The sequence below is a fragment of the Biomphalaria glabrata genome, chromosome 17 (genome assembly GCF_947242115.1).
Source record: "Biomphalaria glabrata chromosome 17, xgBioGlab47.1, whole genome shotgun sequence".
Classification (NCBI taxonomy): domain Eukaryota; kingdom Metazoa; phylum Mollusca; class Gastropoda; family Planorbidae; genus Biomphalaria; species Biomphalaria glabrata.
In genome coordinates, this window is record NC_074727.1 from 10,355,062 (window position 1) to 10,377,102 (window position 22,041).

Genomic DNA, 22,041 nt, shown 5'->3' on the forward strand with positions numbered 1-22,041 from the left:
TGAAATTATCATTAAAAATGTATCCATTCGAATCAGTTTACAACAATATGCACTACAGGGGGCTTAGTAAGTAATGAAAAAAAAGCAAGTAGAAAACATTATAAAAGAAACATTTAGTTAAATTTCAAACGAAATTACTGAAAATAATACAACTAGAAAAATACAAATTGAGAAACTAAATTTTAAAATAAATAAGTCTAATGAATTCCTTTTTTTAAAGCCCAGACTTCCGGACTTTCAAAGGCTTTTTGGGTGAAGGGGGGCTGTGAGAAGAATATCGTAGTTATAAAACACTTAATGGTCAATAGAAATGTCGTAATAGATTATTTGCTGAAGGGCCGGGGTGGTGGTGGGGGTTGGGGGGGAACTTCAATAATCCGTTAGTCACGTGTTGTGTCAGGTATCATAGCAACACAGTCGCTATAAAAGGAGCAGATTTTACCGTGGAAAAAAAGCGCGAAGCATTGGTTTGGCCTCTTACCATCTACACTAAACAGGAAAATGCACGTGAGTGAAGAAGCTATTTAGTGTGGATTTAAATCTACTATTAATTTTTTTTTTCTAAGATATTTTAAAGTAAAAAACAAACAATAATGTGTTTGAAATATTGGTATGGAGCACTTGTAAATCAAAGTAATAATAATTGTTTATGCTTGGTCTCTTTCTTCAAACTAATGCAACTTTTAAATGAACTGTGTTTACTGTGAATGACAATAGAAATACGGAACAGTTAAAATTTGCGGGGGCCAATTTAATGGATGTTTGCGAAGCCCTTTTTCTAATTTGTTTCTTTTACAATAACAACTATTTCTTTTAATTAGATCATTGTATCAACATGTATTATACTACATGCTTAGGAAGCAACTCAAACGCAATTGGCCCTTATTGGTAAATTTAAGTCCGACATCTTTAAAAGTCTGTTACAAGAGCCATAACTGATAATGATATGCTAAATCTAAATTGCGGGGGCTCTTTCTAGGCGCGAGGCCCAATTTGGAGCAATCGTTCAAAGCGGACTTAGGCCGGCATTGTATACAACCTCAAAAAGAATTTTACATTGAAGAAGATTACTCGTCCCAAATGCTACGTGTTTCCTCAATCAGCCAGGAAAACAAATTACATAGGTCTCTAACATACACGACTAGATTAACACAAGAATAAGCGCATGACAAAAATTATTTTCTAAGGGACCTCCGAAAGGAGAAGAGCTGCTATTAGTTGTGTGTGGTCCGTCTGTCCGTCCGTCAGTCTCGTTTAGATCTTAAATATTAGAAAAGATATTGAAAATCCGAAATCATGATATTTTATATTATTCAAAATTCTGATGCAACCCTATGAACTACAAACTGTCAACAATTACGACCCTATCTTCGTCGATAAAAACGTGCGCGTGACGAAAGTGTCGCCGATACTGTTGTATTGTTAGTTCTACTAACGACTTGATAACACAGGATACGGAGATTAATAAATTGTATTATCATTATTACATTGATAATAATATAATTTAATATAATAACTATTATAATAATGGGTTCCGCAACGTTGTCATTGCCGGAAGTGATAGGCGTATGCCTGGGTATATGTGCGAAAATACGGTAGTTTCTAAAAATTACGTTAGGTGGAAATGAGAATCAACCACTGGCCAAGTCCTCATGACCTCTGTATTACTTGCGTGAAAGCCTGAAAGTAGCGCTATATAAAAACAATAATTTATTTATCACTTGTCTTGTCTTAATATTAAGTACTTTTAATATATCAAATGCTTAGTTCACGTGTTGGGAAGTGGCTGAAAGTTTCATACTTGAAAACGTAAAATTAAGACATGGACATAAAGGAGCAGAATGGTGAGCTCGGTCTAGGGGTGACCAACCTTTTCTTCCATGCTCCAACTTATTGTATCACATTTAATTCAGAAGCGACACACAGACTATATCTCCTTTCAGTCCTTTGAAATATGGTAATTTGAACATATTTGGCAGCTATGCATACCCTGTAGAGTGTAAGGCGCTGACAAAGGAGGAGCAAAATCAGTTCATTATATTTGACTATTATTCAAATAAAAACTATATTATTACCGATGTTAAGAAAATAAATGATTAAATTAAGTGAAGTGATATTCCCTCCTTAGTATGACCGTTCTTAGTTTTCTTGAGAAGCTTCAGCAACTAGTTGAAGTCATAAAGACTAAGATACGTGGTCATGAGGTTAAGTACGCTTGAACTTGGCTAGGCTTGGCCACCTATGAAGTGGGCTCGAGGTTCGACACCCGACTCGAGCACAGCTGTGCTTACTGAGCGCCTGAAGGCAGCACGGAAAAGCTTTTCCCAGATACCACCCCTCACCCCCACCCCCCACCCCCCACTAGTCCACAAATGAAAATGTACCATAGCGCCCTGAGCTTGCTACAAGCATGAAAGTAGCGCTATATAAAAGCTATAATTAATTTTATTATTAAGATTCTAACTTCGACATTCTTACGTCATAGTGACGTCATTTCCGTCTGAAATACCATCGTTCAGTTAACACTTTTTTTTTTCGGCAAACCATTCAGCACGCTACAATAAGTCTTTCTGAACATAAGTTTGATCTTTGGATTAACCTTTTAGAAACGAACATGCTCATTTGTATTGTATATATCTCACAATTCAGTATTAACCCTTACCGCCCTTTATTTAACTTCATTTGACATGCGCTTTCTTTTTTACTACGAGAAATATTGTGGAATTGAACAAAAGGTAAGGAATTTTGGAAGGCTTGCAATGCAGGAAAACGTTAGGCACCAGAGCTTGCTGTGCCACCCCCCCCCCCAGACTAACTAGCAGACTAGCTTGATAAAGGGGGAGGCCCAATTTGTGTGTGTGGGGGGGGGGAGCGGTGGGTTAGCGGAAGGACACCAGTGCAGTTTTAAGAAAAATTAGTTTAGGCCCTCGCCCTTCTTATTGGAGGAAATATTGCATTGTTGACATCAACCATGATGTTGAGCGTGGAAGAACGATATTTTTTTGGAACAGATATTTTTAAAATAAATCTTACAACGATTGTATTTTACTTGGCTGAAGTAACGTTTGCATAATTAAACAGAATTTTACACTAATTACAAACAATCCTTTTTTTTCTATATTCTTTATTAAACGCATATACGTAATTTGACATCATGGCAGTGTTACAGCTTCCTATTCTATCTAGCACTATAGAAAGTACATTAGTTTCTCACCAAGTCTAGGTGTCTCTGGGTTCAGCTATAATTACAAAACACTAAATAACTCGGTCAAGACGAACACAAAACTTTATTACTTTTGATAGCATATCATTGTCGAAAACAGCACAATTCCTGTCAGTCGCACTTACATACCAACCAGCATATATAGGTAATAATAGATTATACACACATTCATCCGTGACAGGCAGAATTGCCATAATAGTTTAGTAATGAAATATAATCAGAATTTTTTTTTTTCTAAAATGTAAGCAGTACTTTTTGCGTTTAATTCCCCCCAAAAAAAGGATATTTAATTAAAACATTTCATTTGGTAAAACCATTATTTACAGATTATTAATGAAATATACAAAAATTGAGATTTTTAATTGGCCTGTATTTCAATAAATCCCCAAAATTCTTTGAATATACCCATATGTAAAATAAGTAAAAATTCTTAAATATATTCTTTGGATGTTACGTTATTTAGTTTTCAACTGTGGATTTCGGAAGTGGAATACATTTACATAGATCTAACTGGGCTGCAATAAAAAAAATAATAGGTTTTCAACATTTGTAGGCCCCATAGGTTTTCAACATTTGTAGGCCCCATAGGTTTTCAACATTTGTAGGCCCCATAGGTTTTCAACATTTGTAGGCCCCATAGGTTTTCAACATTTGTAGGCCCCATAGGTTTTCAACATTTGTAGGCCATACCGTCATCATGAAGCTATACATTTTTAACGTCTATGTAGAAGAAAATTGTGAATAATAAAATACCAAATTTATATTTGCTCCGATAGATTTTGGCACATCATAAAAACTGATTTTTAAAAAAAAACAATTTAAACAAAACCGTTTAACGTAAATCTGATGCATGGAGCCATCAGTGTTCCTTTTTTAGCACATGAAACAGTAGAGTATTTTGTAGAAGCAAAATTAGGTAGTAAATATTCGTACACTTTGAATTATTTGCACTATAATCTTAATATTTAATATATATTATATCTATTAGGAAATATTACTATGTGTTTCTGGAAAAAAAGGTGGGGGTGCCAAAGAAGTGACTTGCACCAGGCGCCAGTTATAGTCGCTACCCGTCTGAGTTCAGTGCTAGATTAAACGGGCATTAGAGAATGGCAAGCACTTTGACAGCAATAATAATCGCGTCTGGGGACGGCAGGCGGTAAACAAAAATATTTAGATTTGTTTAAAGCAATGATTTTATGTTGTTGTAAAGTTCCCCTTTCAGAAGATGATGTTAAGGTCATCTGTTTATTTGGCCAACGGTTAACGAGAAGGGTGTCATGTGGCCAGCACAACGACCAACCGCCATTACTTTCCCCAACTAAAGTCAGGTACCCACTAGAGTTGGGTGGACCTAAAAATCCCGAAATTCAAAATCCCAGTCTTCACAGAGATTCGAACCAAAGACCTCAAGTTCAGAAGCCAAGCGCTTAACCACTCAGCCAACGCGCCTCGTCTTTTATGTTGTTACTGTTTTTTTTTTTTGCTAAATACAATCCCGCTTTTAACAAAGTCTTTGCTAATTTTATTATATGTTGTGGTGCTAAATTTACATTTTATAATTAGATGCTTGATTTTTTTGACAGCTTCTTGTTCTTATCATTATACGTATTTTATTACAGGGCCCTTTATCAGCGCTTTTATTCATAATCCGTAAGTGAAGAATTTGCACATATTTATAAGAAATAATTTGATATAATAATAATTGTTTGCATTGTAATTAATAGTAACACTAATTATCTTCTGTAATATAATCATTAGGTATTTTACAATATATTATCTTCTCTACAACAGTATAAGAGTTAATGCACTGACTCTTGGTGTGAGCACAATTCTAACAAAAGGAAGCAACAAGTATTAGGAAGTCAAATCGTTTCTTAAGCATCGACAAAGAAATAACTTGAAGCTGTGATTTATATTAGAAACATTTATAGAGACTGAAAGACAGGGAGAAAGAGAGTAAAATAGAGAAAGAAAGAGAAAGAGTGAGAAAGAAAGAGTTAGAAAAACAGTAAGAGAGAGAGAGAGGGAGGGAGGAGTGAGCGGGGTGTATAGGGGTGTAGAGATGAATAATATTTACAAAGCTCATATTAACACTTTGTCTGGTAAAAAGTTTGTAAATTAACTTTTCACTTTTCCGACACAAATTCTTGGATTAAGCTGAAATTATAAATATTTTTTGTTTACATGACAACATAAGAATCAATTTAAAAAAATTTATCAAATTAGTTAATTAACTATTGGCAATTAATTTTTCTGTTTCGTATATCGAACAAAGTAAAGAAATTGTACTAGATTGAAATGGTGGAATAAGCTGAATTAGCCCCCTTTAAAAGTCGCCGCTTTGTAGTATGTTTGCAACAAACAATAGATATACAATCATCTATTTTCATAGGCATCTCACTAGCAGAGTGGCAAGTATGTAGGCTTGAGCCATAAGTTTGAATTCAGGTTGTTTACCTTTTTTAAAAAAAAATTCTTTTAAAAAGCGTATAAAGTAAAAAATTCCCCCCTCCCCCTCTCCCTTTTTCCCAACTGGTCCAGACAAGTGATAGGATCATAGCGTAGTGAGAACGCTAAAAGCATGAAATAGCGCTTAACAAAAAAAATTGGTAAAACTATTTCTAATCACAACAGGTTTATTGTTGTCGGTCTAGATCTATTACAAATTTAATTATATGACTGATCCAAACTAACTGATACAATTACACTTCATATAAGCTTTCATTTAATTTTTCCTTTAAGTAATTTTAATGTTTTTCTTGTTACAATGGCTCAATCAGGTGACAGCCATACTTTATCTACATTACTTACTGTTAACCAGTTTTCAGTAAACAAAAATGTGCAAAGACTTGAAGCAATTAGATAAATATAATATATCAAAGCAAGAGAGAAAGAGAAAGATTTTTTTTAAAAGTGAAAACAACAATACATTGCTTGACAAACAAATCATATGCTTAAATATGGTAATCAAAATCTTCATCCAGATTTTTTTGTTTCTTTTCAGTGTCTCTTCTTGTAAGCGGACTTCCTGGTATGTAAGGGTGTAAGGGGGTTCTAAATGCCACTCATTTCATAGTGCGTAGATAGGAACATTTATACGCTCTGCCTTTGTAGTTTTTTGACATGCTTACAATTAACATATCCCTTTACATGTCCTGTAATTTATAATATAATTTAAGGAATCAAGGCTGCAGACAATTGTCGCCCGAAAGGCAACTGTGATACTGAATTATCGAATATTTCTAAAGACAAACTTGGATGTTTGTAAGTAGGCTATACAGAAAGTTTGAACCTATAATATTTACATAAAAATCTAAAAACTCTTCTGACTGACAAGCATATTGGTGACATCTTTGCATCACCGCCTCTTGTGACATTTAGAAGAGACAAAAAAAAAAAAAAAAAGATTTGTTAAAGTAGAGGGAGGAAACTTTGTTCCAGCATTTCGATTGGGTCACGCATCTGGCCACGTGAGAGACGCAATCATCAGCCATAAAAGGGGGGGGGGGGCAAATTTTGTGAAGTAACGCTCTCAAACGAGTACATTTAATGTCAGCTGTGGTACTAAATATTGGAATGTTTTGTTACCTAATCTGTAAGTACTTCTCGAAACTGCCTTTGGTTAGGTCTTCTTGCTCTGATACGTTTTATCATTTAAATAATTTAGTCAATATTATGAATGATTTTCAATGCAGCTTTGCTCAAGCTTTCCCGTTTAGAGTTTATGGATGGGAGATTGTTCCTTTATTTAATAAAAAAAATGTTTTTTCTCAGTCAAAGATTGGGTTCCATCAGTTGTTACACTTGCCGTCTTGTTCCAAGCCAAACCAACACTTTCAAAATAATTCTTCATAGAATTGAATAAAAAATGGCCTGAGTTTAAGTTTTGACTGAATTCTTAAAATATTGCCAACAAGAATAATCTTCGTTTATTTTAAACTTTTTAGAATGACATGTAGAGACAATGTTTCTTAAGCTTCTTCATCATAAGTGATAAGAATCAGAAGTTTCAAATATATTTAAAATAATTTATTTTTAATAAATTATCTTTTTTTTATATGTATAATCTGTGGGCACACCTGATTTTTTTAGGTATACGCGGGCTGTATAAAACACTCCGACGGGCCGCATGTGGCCCACGTACCATCATTTGCCTACCCATGCACTAAAGCCATCTTCTAACCAAATTTAGATTTAAATGTAAAAAAATCCTACATTAAATAGCCTTGCAATGATAAATATATAATGTATATTAAATCATTCATTCTTGTTTTAATTGTAATTGTGAATTAACTATGAATTTTATGAATCAGAAATTTATTCCTTGTGTATTTTTAGCGGTTTGGAGAAACTGAAGAGTTGTTTCAATACTTATTGCACAGCTATTGACTATGATAAGGCCTACGCAGAATGCAGTAAGAATGCACATTTATCTTAATAAACGTTAAGAATTAGTATTAATATTTTTTAAGAATTTGAGCGATCTTATGCTGAAGTTTACTTCAGTTCTGAAACGTTAGTAGACAGCTATTTTCCACTCTAGTATTCATGATTAAACTGCTAGAGATGTTGTCTAATTATAAAATATTTTTAAAAATTTCAAATTTATGTTGTGTGGATGGTATTAATTCAGGTCGGTGTCTCATGTTTGTATTCATTTATGTGAAACTGTTTTATGGGTTTAATGATAATAGTAAAATAATTAGTTAAAGTCTTTACCTTTATTCTTATTGTTTTATGACTAACTACACTCCCAATGACTTTAGAATAAAAATATTTTAATCTTAATTGAAATAACATTTAAAAATAAATATACCTAAATTGTATTTGTTATAGCCATTTGATTTAGTACTTTTGATAAACAATGGTATGGAAACGCTTGGGTTCTTTTACTAGTGACTTAAATCGATAGTTTGAAAATTGTAATAGCCTTGCACACAGTTCACCGATTTAATATTAAAGAAATTAAAAGTTACTGACAAGTAAAGAAGCATTTTTATTTCCACTTACAAAAGTTTATGTAAAGGATGGTAAGAAAAAATCGAATGGCTAGGCATGTTTTTATAATCAAATTTATTTACCGACAGTTTCAGTTATAAAAAATAATGTGCTTTTTTTTTTTTTTTTAAAGATAAGACAGACTTAACAACTTTAAAAGCAAGTTTTGGCAAAATTCAATTTCAAGATTGTTTAACAACAACTGTACCAGTAACAGGAACAACTGGTACAGCACCACCCACAACAGCAGCAGCTACAACAGTAGCAGCCACAACAGCAGCAGCTACAACAGCAGCAGCTACAACAGCAGCAGCTACAACAACAGCAGCAGTTCATCGAAAAAGGAGAGCTTTAGCAGCTTCCTGTGCAACTCTAAAAAGCAATGTGGATGGCGCTGCAACTCACACAGCTTTTTATACGTAATATATTTGTTTAATATCAACTACAGCGATAAATGTAAGACCACAAACAGGGTTGGATCCAGAACTGAGACGCGAATTTTTCTACTCTAAATTCTAACACTAAAAAGTTAACCTAAAAAATAAATTTTTGATGGAACATTGGACTTCCCTTCACTTTTTTAGCATCCTCCAATGGATCGAATCAATCCACAAGCCCACTTTTTTTAGCATCCTCCAATGGATCAAATCAATCCACCCACCCACACACACCCATATACACCCACACACACGTTACAGCCCTTGAATTCTTGATATCACACTTTCGTTTCTCAGCGCAGATTGATACCATGCTTAAAGGATATTCTTAAAATTTCTACATCATCAGAAGAAAAGAAAAACAAGCATACAAACTTCTTACGATACGAGGGCGAAAAATTAAGTAATTAAGTCGTATCTGAGATATGCACCATGGTAGGGACAAGGCAAAGGTACTTCGTATGGGTTACTCGAATACATGGGCTAAAATTATGTGTGAGGTAGCGTTATGATGCGGGCAGTTCCATTGAACGATACCAGATAGAGGGTTTTGTTTTACATAACATATGTAAATTATTTCACTGTTGCCAAAGTACAGGTATTCTTTACAATTAACGGGTCTGACTGCGTATGTAAAGAGTGAGGACTAAATTGGGGTAAGTGGTGTCTCTGTTTGACTGTAACGTGAGAGGAACAAAAGTAATTGCAACTAGAATTCACTCGCCGTAATTTGTACACGTGGAGTTAATTAAAATGCGTGCCGTTTCACGAAAGAATAAAAAAAAAGTGTTACGGTAAAATAATAATAATCAAATATCAACTAACTTAAATGAATATACAGGTGAAGCCTGTAAATAACTGTTCCAAGATAATTTAATGAATAATAATTTTAATAAGCAAATTCACATTGACTATGGCTATTTAAGTCTTGGGAGACGATTTTTTTCCCTTTGCAACTTCTCATGTGACTAAAGAAGCCATTTCATTTAATTTACTTAACAGTTTACAAACTGTTGCGGTCACAGGCTGGGCTTCTCTAATCACTAGGCGCACTGTTGCAGTTTTATCCTTCTTTCTAGTTCTGGTGTAGGCCATGTGAAATCCAGGGTCCTTTCTTTATGCCTGTTCTCCATGTGGATCTATCCAGGGCCTCATTTCCCAAACTACTAGTGTCTATTTTGAAGAGCTTCATGTGTCGTTTGTATAGTCTATGTAATTGGTATTTAAAATGTGAAAATGACGGTCATTGATCTATAGATCATAGTAAAAGATTACAACTGTTACTTAATATTTCTTTCTATTTAAACAGGGCTTTTGATGTTTTAGTTAGTTGCATCAATACGACCTGTCCAAATCAATTGACTGAAGTCAACGACTATGTCAAACAACAAGGTAAAAATCAATACATAATGAATTATTTAAAAACATGAATAATTCCATTGAACTTTCTAAATGCATAGGCTAAAAAATCACCATTGTGACTAAGCTAAGGTATAAAGTGTCATTTCTCATTTAGCTCCTTCATTCTCATTTTAAGATAAGATAATTTTTATTGATCCAATCAAATGGGAATTCAGTTTGACTACAATTGATCACCTAAGCGTAAATACTTTAACAAAAACAATATAGATGCAAATACGAACACCATTCACACACGAAAACATACACATTCACAACCAGCGCTTTATGAATTAGACTTCTATGTACTTCTAGATGACGACAGATGACCTTGTAACACTCTGACCGTAAGAGGAATAAAGGAGTTTTTAAATCTTACTGATTTAGTCCTAATTAAAAGGAGACGACTACTGTGTTCAAATCTCGTGTAACAGTGGTTTAATGGGTTGAGGTTGTCTTTTTTCATGATAATTTATTTTTATTGTTTAATTATTTTTGTTTGAATTTATCATTATGTAACTATGTTCAAATGTGTGTCCTCTTTTGCATCATTGATACACAGTGTGTACAAACGTACACATAATGTAATTTGCATAATGTTGACCGATGGACGGAATCTTTGCTTGACCTACTCCTGGGGTCCGTTATTTCATAACCCACCCACAAAATAATTTTTTGGAAAAACAAAAAAAATGTGAAAAAAAAAAAAATTGGGGGAAAAAAATTCTGACTTAGTTTACGAAGGGGCTAACAAACAAATAGAGGTCATGTTCCATAATTCTTCAATTGAGCACATCCACAAATCGATGTGAATGGTCACCTCCTTAATGTTGTCGACCACTTCACATAACCTGGGCAGCAGACTGTTCAACGATGAGTCACTGTCTAAAGACAACCGTCTGGCTCAGGCCAATGCATTTGATCGCCTACAGTTTGGAGTATATGGCTGAAGAGGTCAACTCACTTAACAACAAGAATCAATGTCTATAAACGAGTGGTCCCATCTCACTATGCGCTATAACGACTAGCTCAGGCTCCATTTTGCCCTCACTGACATAGAGAAAAGTAGCTGGCATCAGATGGCCTTAGAAAGAGACAGTTGGAAAGCACTCAAGAAGGTTGCCCGGCACACATTTGAGGCATAAAGAATAGTCATTGCCGAGGACTTGCACAGAAAAGTAAATGAAAATTTAAATAGGCCCCCTATTAGACCACGACTTTGTCTGTATCAGATGTGACTAATGCGCAGGGTTTCTGAAATAAAAGGCTATACTTAAAGACAATGTGTAGCACAATTTTAAAACGATTTGATCTAGATCAGCGGTTCTCAACTTTTTTAGCTCCGCGACCCCCTAATACAATTTTTCACTTGGCGGCGAACCCCCATCCATACGTTTTCGTTCATAAGCCTAGGTAAATATGATTTAACCAATGTTATGAAATCGTCATCAAAATGTAGATCACTGATGTTAGAGACTGAACGTATAGCAACCTTCAAAACTAAAATATCTGATGTCTTTATCCGGCCTCATTCATATGGCAGAGAGAACTTAATTACAAATGACACATTTTTCACCCCCACTTTTTAGTTTGTTTCATTGATGCTTCACGATCGTTTCAAAATTAGTGTGATAATAATCTAACTAATGTTCCTTTACTGTACAATTTGAGATGCATACCAAGCATGGTACAAATTGGCTTGTTGCAACGCGTGAAAAACGTAGAAACAACAACAAAACACAAACTTCCGATGAAATATAGTCAAAGAAAAACAACAATTTTCCGAAGGTCTTTGGCGACCCCCTGGCAGATAGTCATATCACATTGCAGGGTTGTCCTAATAAAAGTATAAATGACTATGTTTTATTTTAATATTTTTTTTTGATTTTTGGTATGAATGTATATGTATGTGAAAATGGGTTATTCTAAATAAGATTCTTCTCTAGATTTAGATCTGAGACTGACAGATAAAATTTAAAAAAAAATGAAGAAAAAAATGAACTAAATTGCGAATAGTGATGTTTCTACTTTCAGACTGTTCAGCGGAAAGCTTCAAAAATTTATTTATCAGAACTTCTATGATTAAATAGTACAAAATGTGTGCAGTGCGGGGAGCATTATTATATGCTAAGATGCATTTAGTGATTGATAGAATGGTATACTTTGTTTAAAACTTCGCTTTACTGGCCTTTCATAAGAGAGTGGGGCGGTTTGAAAGTTTTCGGTTGGGAGCGAAGGCTTTCTATGACTTTCTGTTGGAGGAGGCCAAAACATTATACGATGTTATTGTAATGTTGCCTGTTTTGCTGAATATAAAAGTGCCAAAAAGTGTGTTGTTTGGGGAGAGACGTTTCATTTAAAAGTAGTGTATGTATTGTGTGAACAGGCGCGGTGGCTGAGCGGTAAAGCGCTTGGCTTCTGAACCTGGGGTACCTGGTTGGAATCCTGGCGAAGACTGGGATTTTTAATTTCGGGACTCTCTGAGTCCACCCAGTTTTTAATGGGTACCTGACATTAGTTGGGGAAAAGTAACAGCGGTTGATCGTTGTGCTGGCCACATGACAATCTCGTTAAACGTAGGCCACAGAAACAGATGACCTTTACATCTTCTGCCCTATAGACCACTAGGTCTGAAAGGGGAACTTTGCTTTTCATGTATTGTGTGTGTAAGGGGAGGGGGGTCCTTATAATGCAGGCAGACGAGTAGGCTACAACAGATGGGTCAATGAAGTTTTTGTGCCTACATTGTACTAGGAAGTTCCCATCGAAGCAAAGCACAGGTATCTGCTTGTAGGCCTATATGGGCCTGATACATTCATTCACTCACCTCTCACTTATCACTAATTCTCACACTTTACCATGGACGACTAAATACGAAACGTATACCTGTCTTTAGTCTAAAAAAAAAGTATCCATTTTCACGATGGAAACCGCAGCCGTTAAATTTAAAAATGCCGATTTTGTATTTGCAATTTTGACCAAACATGTTTTTTTTTTTTAAAGCCAACATATCGCAAAGTACAAGATTAAACTTCTTTCCGTTTTTTATGCACTATTTGAACTTTATTTGTTTGCTAGGCTAAGAAAAAAATTTAATAGCTACAAAATACATATTCTACACATTTTTTTTTTCAAATATAACATCTGTCACTTCTGTTGCTTCCCTTGATGTTTATGTAGAAGTATAATTGATTTTTTATAGTTTAATATAGATCTTAAGTAGCAAGTATTCTTTTGTCGTGACGTCCAGATAAATACCTGTATGCTTAATATTGTAACGTAAGTTACCTTGAGTTAAAGGACCCAGACATAAAACTAAGAACGACATTTAATGTATCAAATGAGACTCAAATTATGTAGTTTGACAATGTTAACTCCATAAATTTACACTAGCACATTTATACATGTGTGTATTCTATATACATTTCATTTATTTCATTTTTTTTTCTTTTAGCCGCCACTATATTTGTAAAAACGGAATCACAACCAGAATGCAAAACATGTGGTAATTATAAGTGTTTCACTTTATAGTGGCAATAAACCTTTTTTCACTCTAAATTTGAATTGTATTCAGTTTTCAAATATTGGTGCAGGCACGGTTTTTTTTAATGGTAAACCGCTTGGCTTCCGAAACCGAGGGTTTTGGGTTAGAATCGTGGTAAAGACTGTTTTTTTTTTCTTTTGGGATCTGAGTCCACCCAGCTCTAATGTGTACCTGACATTAGTTGGGGAAAGGTGAAGGCGATTGGTCGTTATGATGGCCACATGACATTTTCGTAGACAGTGTTGACCTATACATCATCTGCTCCTATAATCTCATGATCAAATAAGTATGCTTTCTATTTACATCTTCTTTTGCGTCCTCATTTCAATATTAAAAGGTCCAGATGACATGTCCAATGTCTGAAATGAAATCTATTCCAGATCAGCCAGCTCTTCATTCAACATTGACCAAAGTATTGTCAATATAAACATAACATAAACAAGATCCGAAGTTGATCGAATGTCACATTGTAACACTACGACATTGTAACTAACAAGAGAGTATAGAACACCAATAGGTCTACTTTTTCTCAGAGACTATCAATGAAATAAATTAAATCGTCAAAGTAGAACATTCGTTTTCCGTGTAATGCACTTGCGCACTAGGAGTATCAGACTTTATTGTTGAAGTTGTTTTTTTTTTAAACAAGACTAATTTTAATAAATAGTTCCAATATTGTAATTGTTCGCGTTTTAGAAAAAATCCCAGTAACCTAAATCCGACACTGGTGTCGCGGGTCACATGACCGAAAAGGTACAAAAAAAAAAAGAAATAAAATTAACCTGAAACTATTTTATTTGAAACCGTGGGTCTAGTACTTACAATGATGGCCTGGGATATTTAGAAACATTCTCCCTTGCACGTCGGAAAATGGCTTCATTTTTCTACTTACATTTTCTTGTCTCTTTTTGGTGAATATTGTTATAAACACTCCAATCTTTAGTCGTAGTTAAATAATCTTTTTTTCGCGGCTCAAACCAGAGCCATTTTTGTTTAATAATGCCGTTTATTGATTTGCTTTTAAACAGCCACACTTTCTTTACAAAACATCGTGTTGGCTTATTATCACGTTCCACACAAAAAAAAAGTACAAATCCTTTAATTTTACCCTGTAGATTCCACATTACAGAGTCCGATCTAATGAACCTACAAATGTAAAAAGTCATGGTACCAATACCATCAGAGAAAAAGTGAGGGCCCTTAACGTAGGTAAAGATAGGTCAGTCAAACGTTTTTTTATTTTTGATGGGGGGAACTTTCTACACTTCGAAGTAACGTTTATGCTGGCCGGATGGAACCACGACGCTGTACGGTTCTTGCCCGTATTTTGGACATCACTGATTTGTAACATCAACAGCCTTATCATATAAATAAATAAACTTCAATCAATGAATAACTTGCAAGAATAAAAGGCTGTATCTATTCAGTACAATACAATGACCAATGAACCCAGCTCAGTACAAAAACCATAACTTGTACAAATCCTGATGTTCATTTTGTTTTCATGTTGTTCAGTTTACGTCATTGTTTTCCTAGCATATTTAGATTTGATGTGTGTCAGCCATTTAAGTCATAACACCCACTTAGTCATGATTCGTAAATTCTTATCAAACGTCCCAGAAAGAAGATATCATTTACTGGAGGTCTTACAAACGTAGATACATCAACAAATAAAAATATATTCATTTCGATTGAATTTTCATAAGAACTTAAGAAATATTCTTATAGATCTTATAAATTTCAGACTTTTTTAGCGGCCCCCAAAAGGGGAAAAGACGCTATTAGTTTTGTGTGGAATGTCTTTCCGTCTGTCCCGTTTAGATCTCGTAAACTAGAAAAGATAGTGAAAATCTGACATAATATTTTAGACCATTCAAAGTTCTGATACAACGCCTACTTTTTTCTTTTCTGAAAGCGAAAAATCTAATTTTTTAAATCACTTATGCAAGCAGTTTTTTCATAAAAATACTTCACTTTTATAACTATTCACTATTAATAGTAACAAACACGGGAGGCTCTTTAGAAGGGGGGATAGTAACCTACCATATTTTTAACATATTTATGCATATGGTTTTAGATTTTTTGTCAAAATTTTATTTTTATTTCATTTGTATTGCTAAGTTATGTAAGTTCTATCAAATTAACTACTACATTTACACAGAGAAAGGTTTTCTTTTTTTTTTTAAGAGAAAAAATCTAAATAGTATACATATAAGTTGGAGATAATTTAAAACAACAATTAATAAGTAGTTTTTCATATTATTGCGTGAACTGAATTTACATCACAGTAAAGCACACTTAACAATTGGAGGGGGGGGGGGGGGTTTTGGAATTATTTTTTTTTTTTTAGGATTTGAATAAGAGATTTACCCTTTACAAATCAATTAGATATTCATTATAAGATATTAGTTAGGCCAGGTTCACATCTAACTTCACATTCACTTTCACCTATCCTGTGGTCTCCTGGGCCGCTGGCGCACCACACAAGATCTGTCAACCATCATTCTCCATTCTTCTCTGTTTTTTGTCTTGGATAGAGTTACATTCTGATGTTCTTTCTGAAAATATTGAAAGCTGCCTTTTTACCTGTCTGGGTGGACCACTTTAGGGGCCGATTTTGAGTTTGTGTTTCCACACAAACTGTCTTTGTAACCTTGTTTTATTTTGAAAAGAGAAGATAATCTAGAATCTACTTTATGTATAACATTTATTCTTATCGATACGTTTCAATATAAAATGAGAACATTTGTTAAACAGTTTTAAAATAGAAATCATGCTTATGCTTATCATTACGAAGTAAAAAGATTGAAATCTTAAAAGACAATAACAACAATAAAACAATGTTCTATAGAATTCAGATCGATTTATTTTTACAAGAAAATAAGAACAATCTGGTATAAACTTTGTCACATGTAAATTATGAGTGAGTCTGGTGTGAATGTACACTTTGGTTTCTTATAGTTATAATGTTTTTTGTTTGGTGTAATGCACAAATTGTAAGACAAATTTCCTTACGGATAATAAAGATTATTATTATTATTATTATTATTATAACGTTCAAACTAGAACTTTCTCCGTGCAGCTAACGAGCTAGTCATTCTAAAGCCACTAAAATATATCAACTGTTGAACAACCGTCAGAGCCGTTTTTTTTTAGATCAGCGTCTAGTTTCTGCCCTCCGGTCCATGAATTTCTGACTTGAACAGAGGTATTCATTCAATAAGTCAAGCGTATTATTATTATAATAGCTTTTACATAGCGCTACTTTCATGCTTATAGCATGCTCAGAGCGCTTTTTGGTCCAATCTCATTTGTGGACCAGTGGGGGGGGGGGGTATCTAGGAGTTGCTCAGTAACTCTGCCCGAGTCAGGTGTCGAACTGCCGGTAGCCAAGCCAAGCCAAGTTCAAGCGCACTTGGCCTCTCGACCACGCTTCCCCCACTTATATCTTTTGCTAGAGACATTTTTCTTTCCTTTATGAAATATAATCTTTTTTTAGTCATGTTTTTATTGTGTTTCCTTTTGTTTAAACCTTTGTGGTATTAACCAATCTTACCCAACTTCAGTTCGTATTTTGTTTTAAAACATTAAACATTATAAAAATCCTTTTGTTTTCAGGAGCACAAGCTGTTTACCTGGCCAGTATTCTGTTTATCATGATGGCCGTCAAACCTTTTATTGCCTGAGTCTTTGGAATCAAAGCCGCACTTGTTTAACCGTCCATTAAATTATTGTTTATTCTATGTCACATGTAAATTATGAATCTAATCAAATATTAATTATTTAACATGTTATTAAAGTGTATCTTTAATTACAACTGTTCCTAAGAGAAGCATTGCAAATGGTTCTTACGACTAATTGGCCAAGTATTTGTGGATGTCGCCTTCCACGTTTCCTCGTCAAGAACAATAATAAAATGCTTCACAAACTGAGAGATGTTTCTATATGAGTATAAGGACTTATGAAACAAATACTGACCAGTCGTGAGAATCAAATGTACATGCTTGCTTACTTTTAGTTATGTGTTTATAAAAGTGTTAAATATAAAGTGGACTTCAAGGGTATCATCGTGAATTACAATCACTTATTAAAACAGAAATATTTGATGATAACGACAGCCAATAAAAATTACTTTAAAACTTTAGTCATTCCACTGTGCCCCGCCCCCCATCATGGTCGGCATTAGGTAATTGGAGACCCTAGGTGAAATAAATAGGAGTGGCGACAAAGGAAATAGAAAACACACAAAAATTAAGGCAGAACTATATACTGTCCTGTATCTATATTTAAATCAACAAAAAAAAGTTAAATTCACATAGCGCCGATAGCATTAATGTGGTCCATTTACGATTCATGGTCACCAGACTAGAAATAATGTTTCGACATCTCACTTAAAGGAAGAAACAATGCTCTTCTAAAATATGTAGTCTAACAAGTAGATCTAAGAATACGTGAAGATATTTTGAAACAACGTAGACACTTAGAGCTGGGCTTGCAGACATAGAGCCATAGTGTTCTGCTATGTTTGAGATTTGATTCACCTAGAGCTGGGCTAGTAGACATAGAGCCATAGTGTTCTGCTATGTTTGAAATTTGATTCATGTTTCGCTATTTTTTTTCTCTAATAAAATTTGAGTTCCGTGCGAGTCCCCCACAATGCAAAGGCCCTATGCGGCTTCCTAGTTTGCCTAAGGCTGACCCTACGTCCGTGTCCAATTGAGTATCCCACATTCTCCTAGATTCTCGTTTTCACATCTTGCTTCCAATGTCATCCAAGTCAGTCATTGGATCGTCCCTTCTGCTGGCCAGACATGACATAGTACTTGCCGCCTAGTGTTTAACAAAAATTAGTTGTAGTTTTGAAATGAATTTAATACTTTATAAATGTTAAAACAATTTTTATCAATAAGAGAGAAAATATGGTAGTTAGTGTACACATTGTTCTTACTACCTCGACTTCTACCCCAATTAGCTGAATGCGTCTAAAAAATTATAGTTTCCAAAGTGTAAATTTTAGTCAATCATTTGGTTTGCGTTGTGCTCTTGCATTTGTCCAGAAAATAAATATACAAATACTATTAATAGTTTTATATTTTTTATAATTACTGAATGATGATTTCATAGATCTACATTTAGTTTTACATTTTAGACTTGTTAAAAATGATTTCTGACCAATAAAAAAGAAAAATACGTTTATATTTCATTAATGTGTTTTTTTATACTTGCAAGAGAGTGTACTGGTTACTTGCTTCATGCACTGTCTAAACACAGTTGCCTTGTTTATCCAACTCTGGTTTATCTAGCAATAATTTCAGGAAGAGCAGAGGCAGTTTTGATGTATGAATGGCACATATGTAATGGATAGGCTTCCTCTCACCATTTGGTCTGGTATGATATGCGCGGATTCGGAGGCGCCTAAAATACATTCCAACACACAAGTAGGATACACTAAAACAAGTGACATAATAATTCAGACACAAAGTGACATAATAATTCAGACACAAAGTGACATAATAATTCAGACACAAAGTGACATAATAATTCAGACACAAAGTGACATAATAATTCAGACACAAAGTGACATAATAATTCAGACACAAAGTGACATAATAATTCAGACACAAAGTGACATAATAATTCAGACACAAAGTGACATAATAATTCAGACACAAAGTGACATAATAATTCAGACACAAAGTGACATAATAATTCAGACACAAAGTGACATAATAATTCAGACACAAAGTGACATAATAATTCAGACACAAAGTGACATAATAATTCAGACACAAAGTGACATAATAATTCAGACACAAAGTGACATAATAAGTCAGACACAAAGTGACATAATAATTCAGACACAAAGTGACATAATAATTCAGACACAAAGTGACATAATAATTCAGACACAAAGTGACATAATAATTCAGACACAAAGTGACATAATAATTCAGACACAAAGTGACATAATAATTCAGACACAAAGTGACATAATAATTCAGACACAAAGTGACATAATAATTCAGACAGTTAATGGTCAGTAAGCTTCTATCGAGTCCTGTCAAGCTCTCTCTCTCTCTCTCTCTGTATATATATATATATATATATATATATATATATATATATATATATATATATATATATATATATATAATATGTATATATATACACACATAGGCCTACATACATACATACATACATACACACATACACACACACATAATACACACATACATACATACACACATACGTACATACATACATACATATACACACATACATACATACATACATACATACATACATACATACATACATACATACATACATACATACATACATACATACATACACACATATATGATACTTCTATTTTGAATTTAAAATGTTTAGTTATGTGCCAGCGTTCTTAAGTTCTCAATTTAAATGGACCTCTCTTAACTGGTGTGCTAAATGACTTGACTTACTTGACTTGTGTACTCCCAGGGGAGCATAGGGCCGCAACCACACCTCTCCACCGAACTCGGTTCAGAGCAGCTTTCTTCATTTGCACCCATGTGCTAAAGGGAAACAAGAAATGTACTAAAAGAAACCTCCGTTGCTGTATGGCTTATCCTGGATATTCTATAATGTGTTGAGATGGAGAAAAATTTGTCCTCCATTCATGGAAATCGTTAAAGTTAAGTTGATTTTATTTGTAAAGATGAAATGTTGGTTGCAAAGAAAGCATTGAATCTTACATCCGTGTGGTCTGTCTGTCCATCCTTCCATCCGTCCCGCTTAGTTCTCATAAACTAAAAAAGATATTTTGAAAGTCCGACATCATGATATTTTAGACCTTTCAAAGTTCTGGTACTACGGCTTCTTTTCTTTTCTGAAAGCAAAAAAAAATAATAATTTTAAAATTAATTATGCAGCTATGCAAGCAGTTTTTTCATAAAAATAATCCATTTTTACAACTATTCCCTATTATTGGTACAAATCTCATCATCTCATCTCATCTCTGCCTGTGGTCCTTTCTGGGGCATAGGCCATCAACCAGCTTCCTCCAGGCACCTCGGTTCTGGGCGAGTCTCTCCAACTGTCCCCACGTCTTGCCCAACTGCTTGGCATCTGCTTCCAAATCGCGGCGTCATGTATTCCTGGGCCGTCCCCTCTTCCTCTTTCATTGGGGGTTCCAGGTTAGGGCTTGCCATTTTAAGTTGGATGCAAGCTTGCAAAGGGTGTGACCTAAAGGATACAGTAGGACAGACATGGCAAAAAGTGAAAGAAACAGTAACCTCCACATGCCAAGAAGTACTGGGTCCCAAGTCTTACTCCCACAAGGAGTGGATTTCAGCAGAAACTCTTCAGAAGATCAAGGAAAGAAGAGAGAAGAAAGCAGGCGTGAACAACAGTAAAAAAAAGGCAGCAAAAGTAAAAGCACAAATAGAATATGCTGAAATAGATAGGAGTGTCAAGCGTAGCATCAGAACAGACAGGCGGAACTACATTGAAGCACTGGCTAAAGAAGCAGCCCTTCAGAACAGCAGCAAAGACCTGTACTGAGTTATCTGGAAAATTTGCCATGTCAGAGAGACCAGTAAAGGACAAAACTGGTGACGTGATAACAGATGAAGAATGACAAAAGAAGAGATGGATTGAACATTTCCTGGAGCTACTTAACAGACCTACTCCTGCAAACTCACCAGAGACCCTAACCCACCTATCAAGTGCAGTGCACCCACCAAGGAAGAGATTCACAGCGCAATCAAGCAATTGAAGAATGGCAAATCTGCAGGACCTGACAGCATCCCAGTGTGATACCAGTCTGAAGTTACTCTACCCTCTCTTCTGCAAGATATGGGAAAAAGAAGAAGTATTACCAGAGTGGAAGGAGGCCTACCTCATCAAACTCCCCAAGAAAGGCGATCTTAGTTCCTGCTCCAACTATCGAGGGTTAAGTGTTTAACCGCATTCTGCTAAACCGAATGAAAGATGCTGTAGATTCACATCTCCGTGACCAACAAGCCGGCTTTCAAAAGGAGAGATCATGCACAAATCATTTAGCCACGCTACGCATAATTTTGGAACATTCCATGGAATGGAACTCCCTTCTTTACGTCAGTTTTATAGACTATGAGAGGGCATTTGACAACGTGGATAGACTGACCCCCTGGAGACTTTTGAGACACTATGGAGTGAATAGTAAAAATACCCGAGACTATTTTGTAAGGGAGATATCGATTTATCATATTTTGAAGACATTTATGCAAACGGTTTCAGAATTTTTGTCAATTTTTTTTTTTTAAATTGTATTTTTAGATTTAGTAATTTGAACTACATTTACAAAGAGAAAAAAAATATCTATTTAGTATGCATATAAGTGGAATATAGTATATAATAAATATCACTTTAACAAAAATTACTAAGTAGTGTTTTGCACTGTTTTATATCAT

At 34.6% G+C, this 22,041-nt stretch overlaps 1 protein-coding gene across 1 annotated transcript; it reads left to right on the top strand.

Annotated features, from left to right (window-relative positions):
- Positions 1–452: 452 nt before the first annotated feature.
- LOC106076819 (uncharacterized) lies at positions 453–17,870 on the top strand. Its single transcript, XM_056016247.1, has 9 exons — positions 453–507; positions 4,846–4,876; positions 6,231–6,257; positions 6,406–6,490; positions 7,565–7,641; positions 8,358–8,643; positions 9,971–10,053; positions 13,514–13,564; positions 17,222–17,870. The coding sequence occupies exons 1-9, from the start codon at positions 502–504 to the stop codon at positions 17,287–17,289; spliced, it is 714 nt and encodes a 237-aa protein (XP_055872222.1). The 5' UTR covers positions 453–501; the 3' UTR covers positions 17,290–17,870.
- Positions 17,871–22,041: the final 4,171 nt, after the last annotated feature.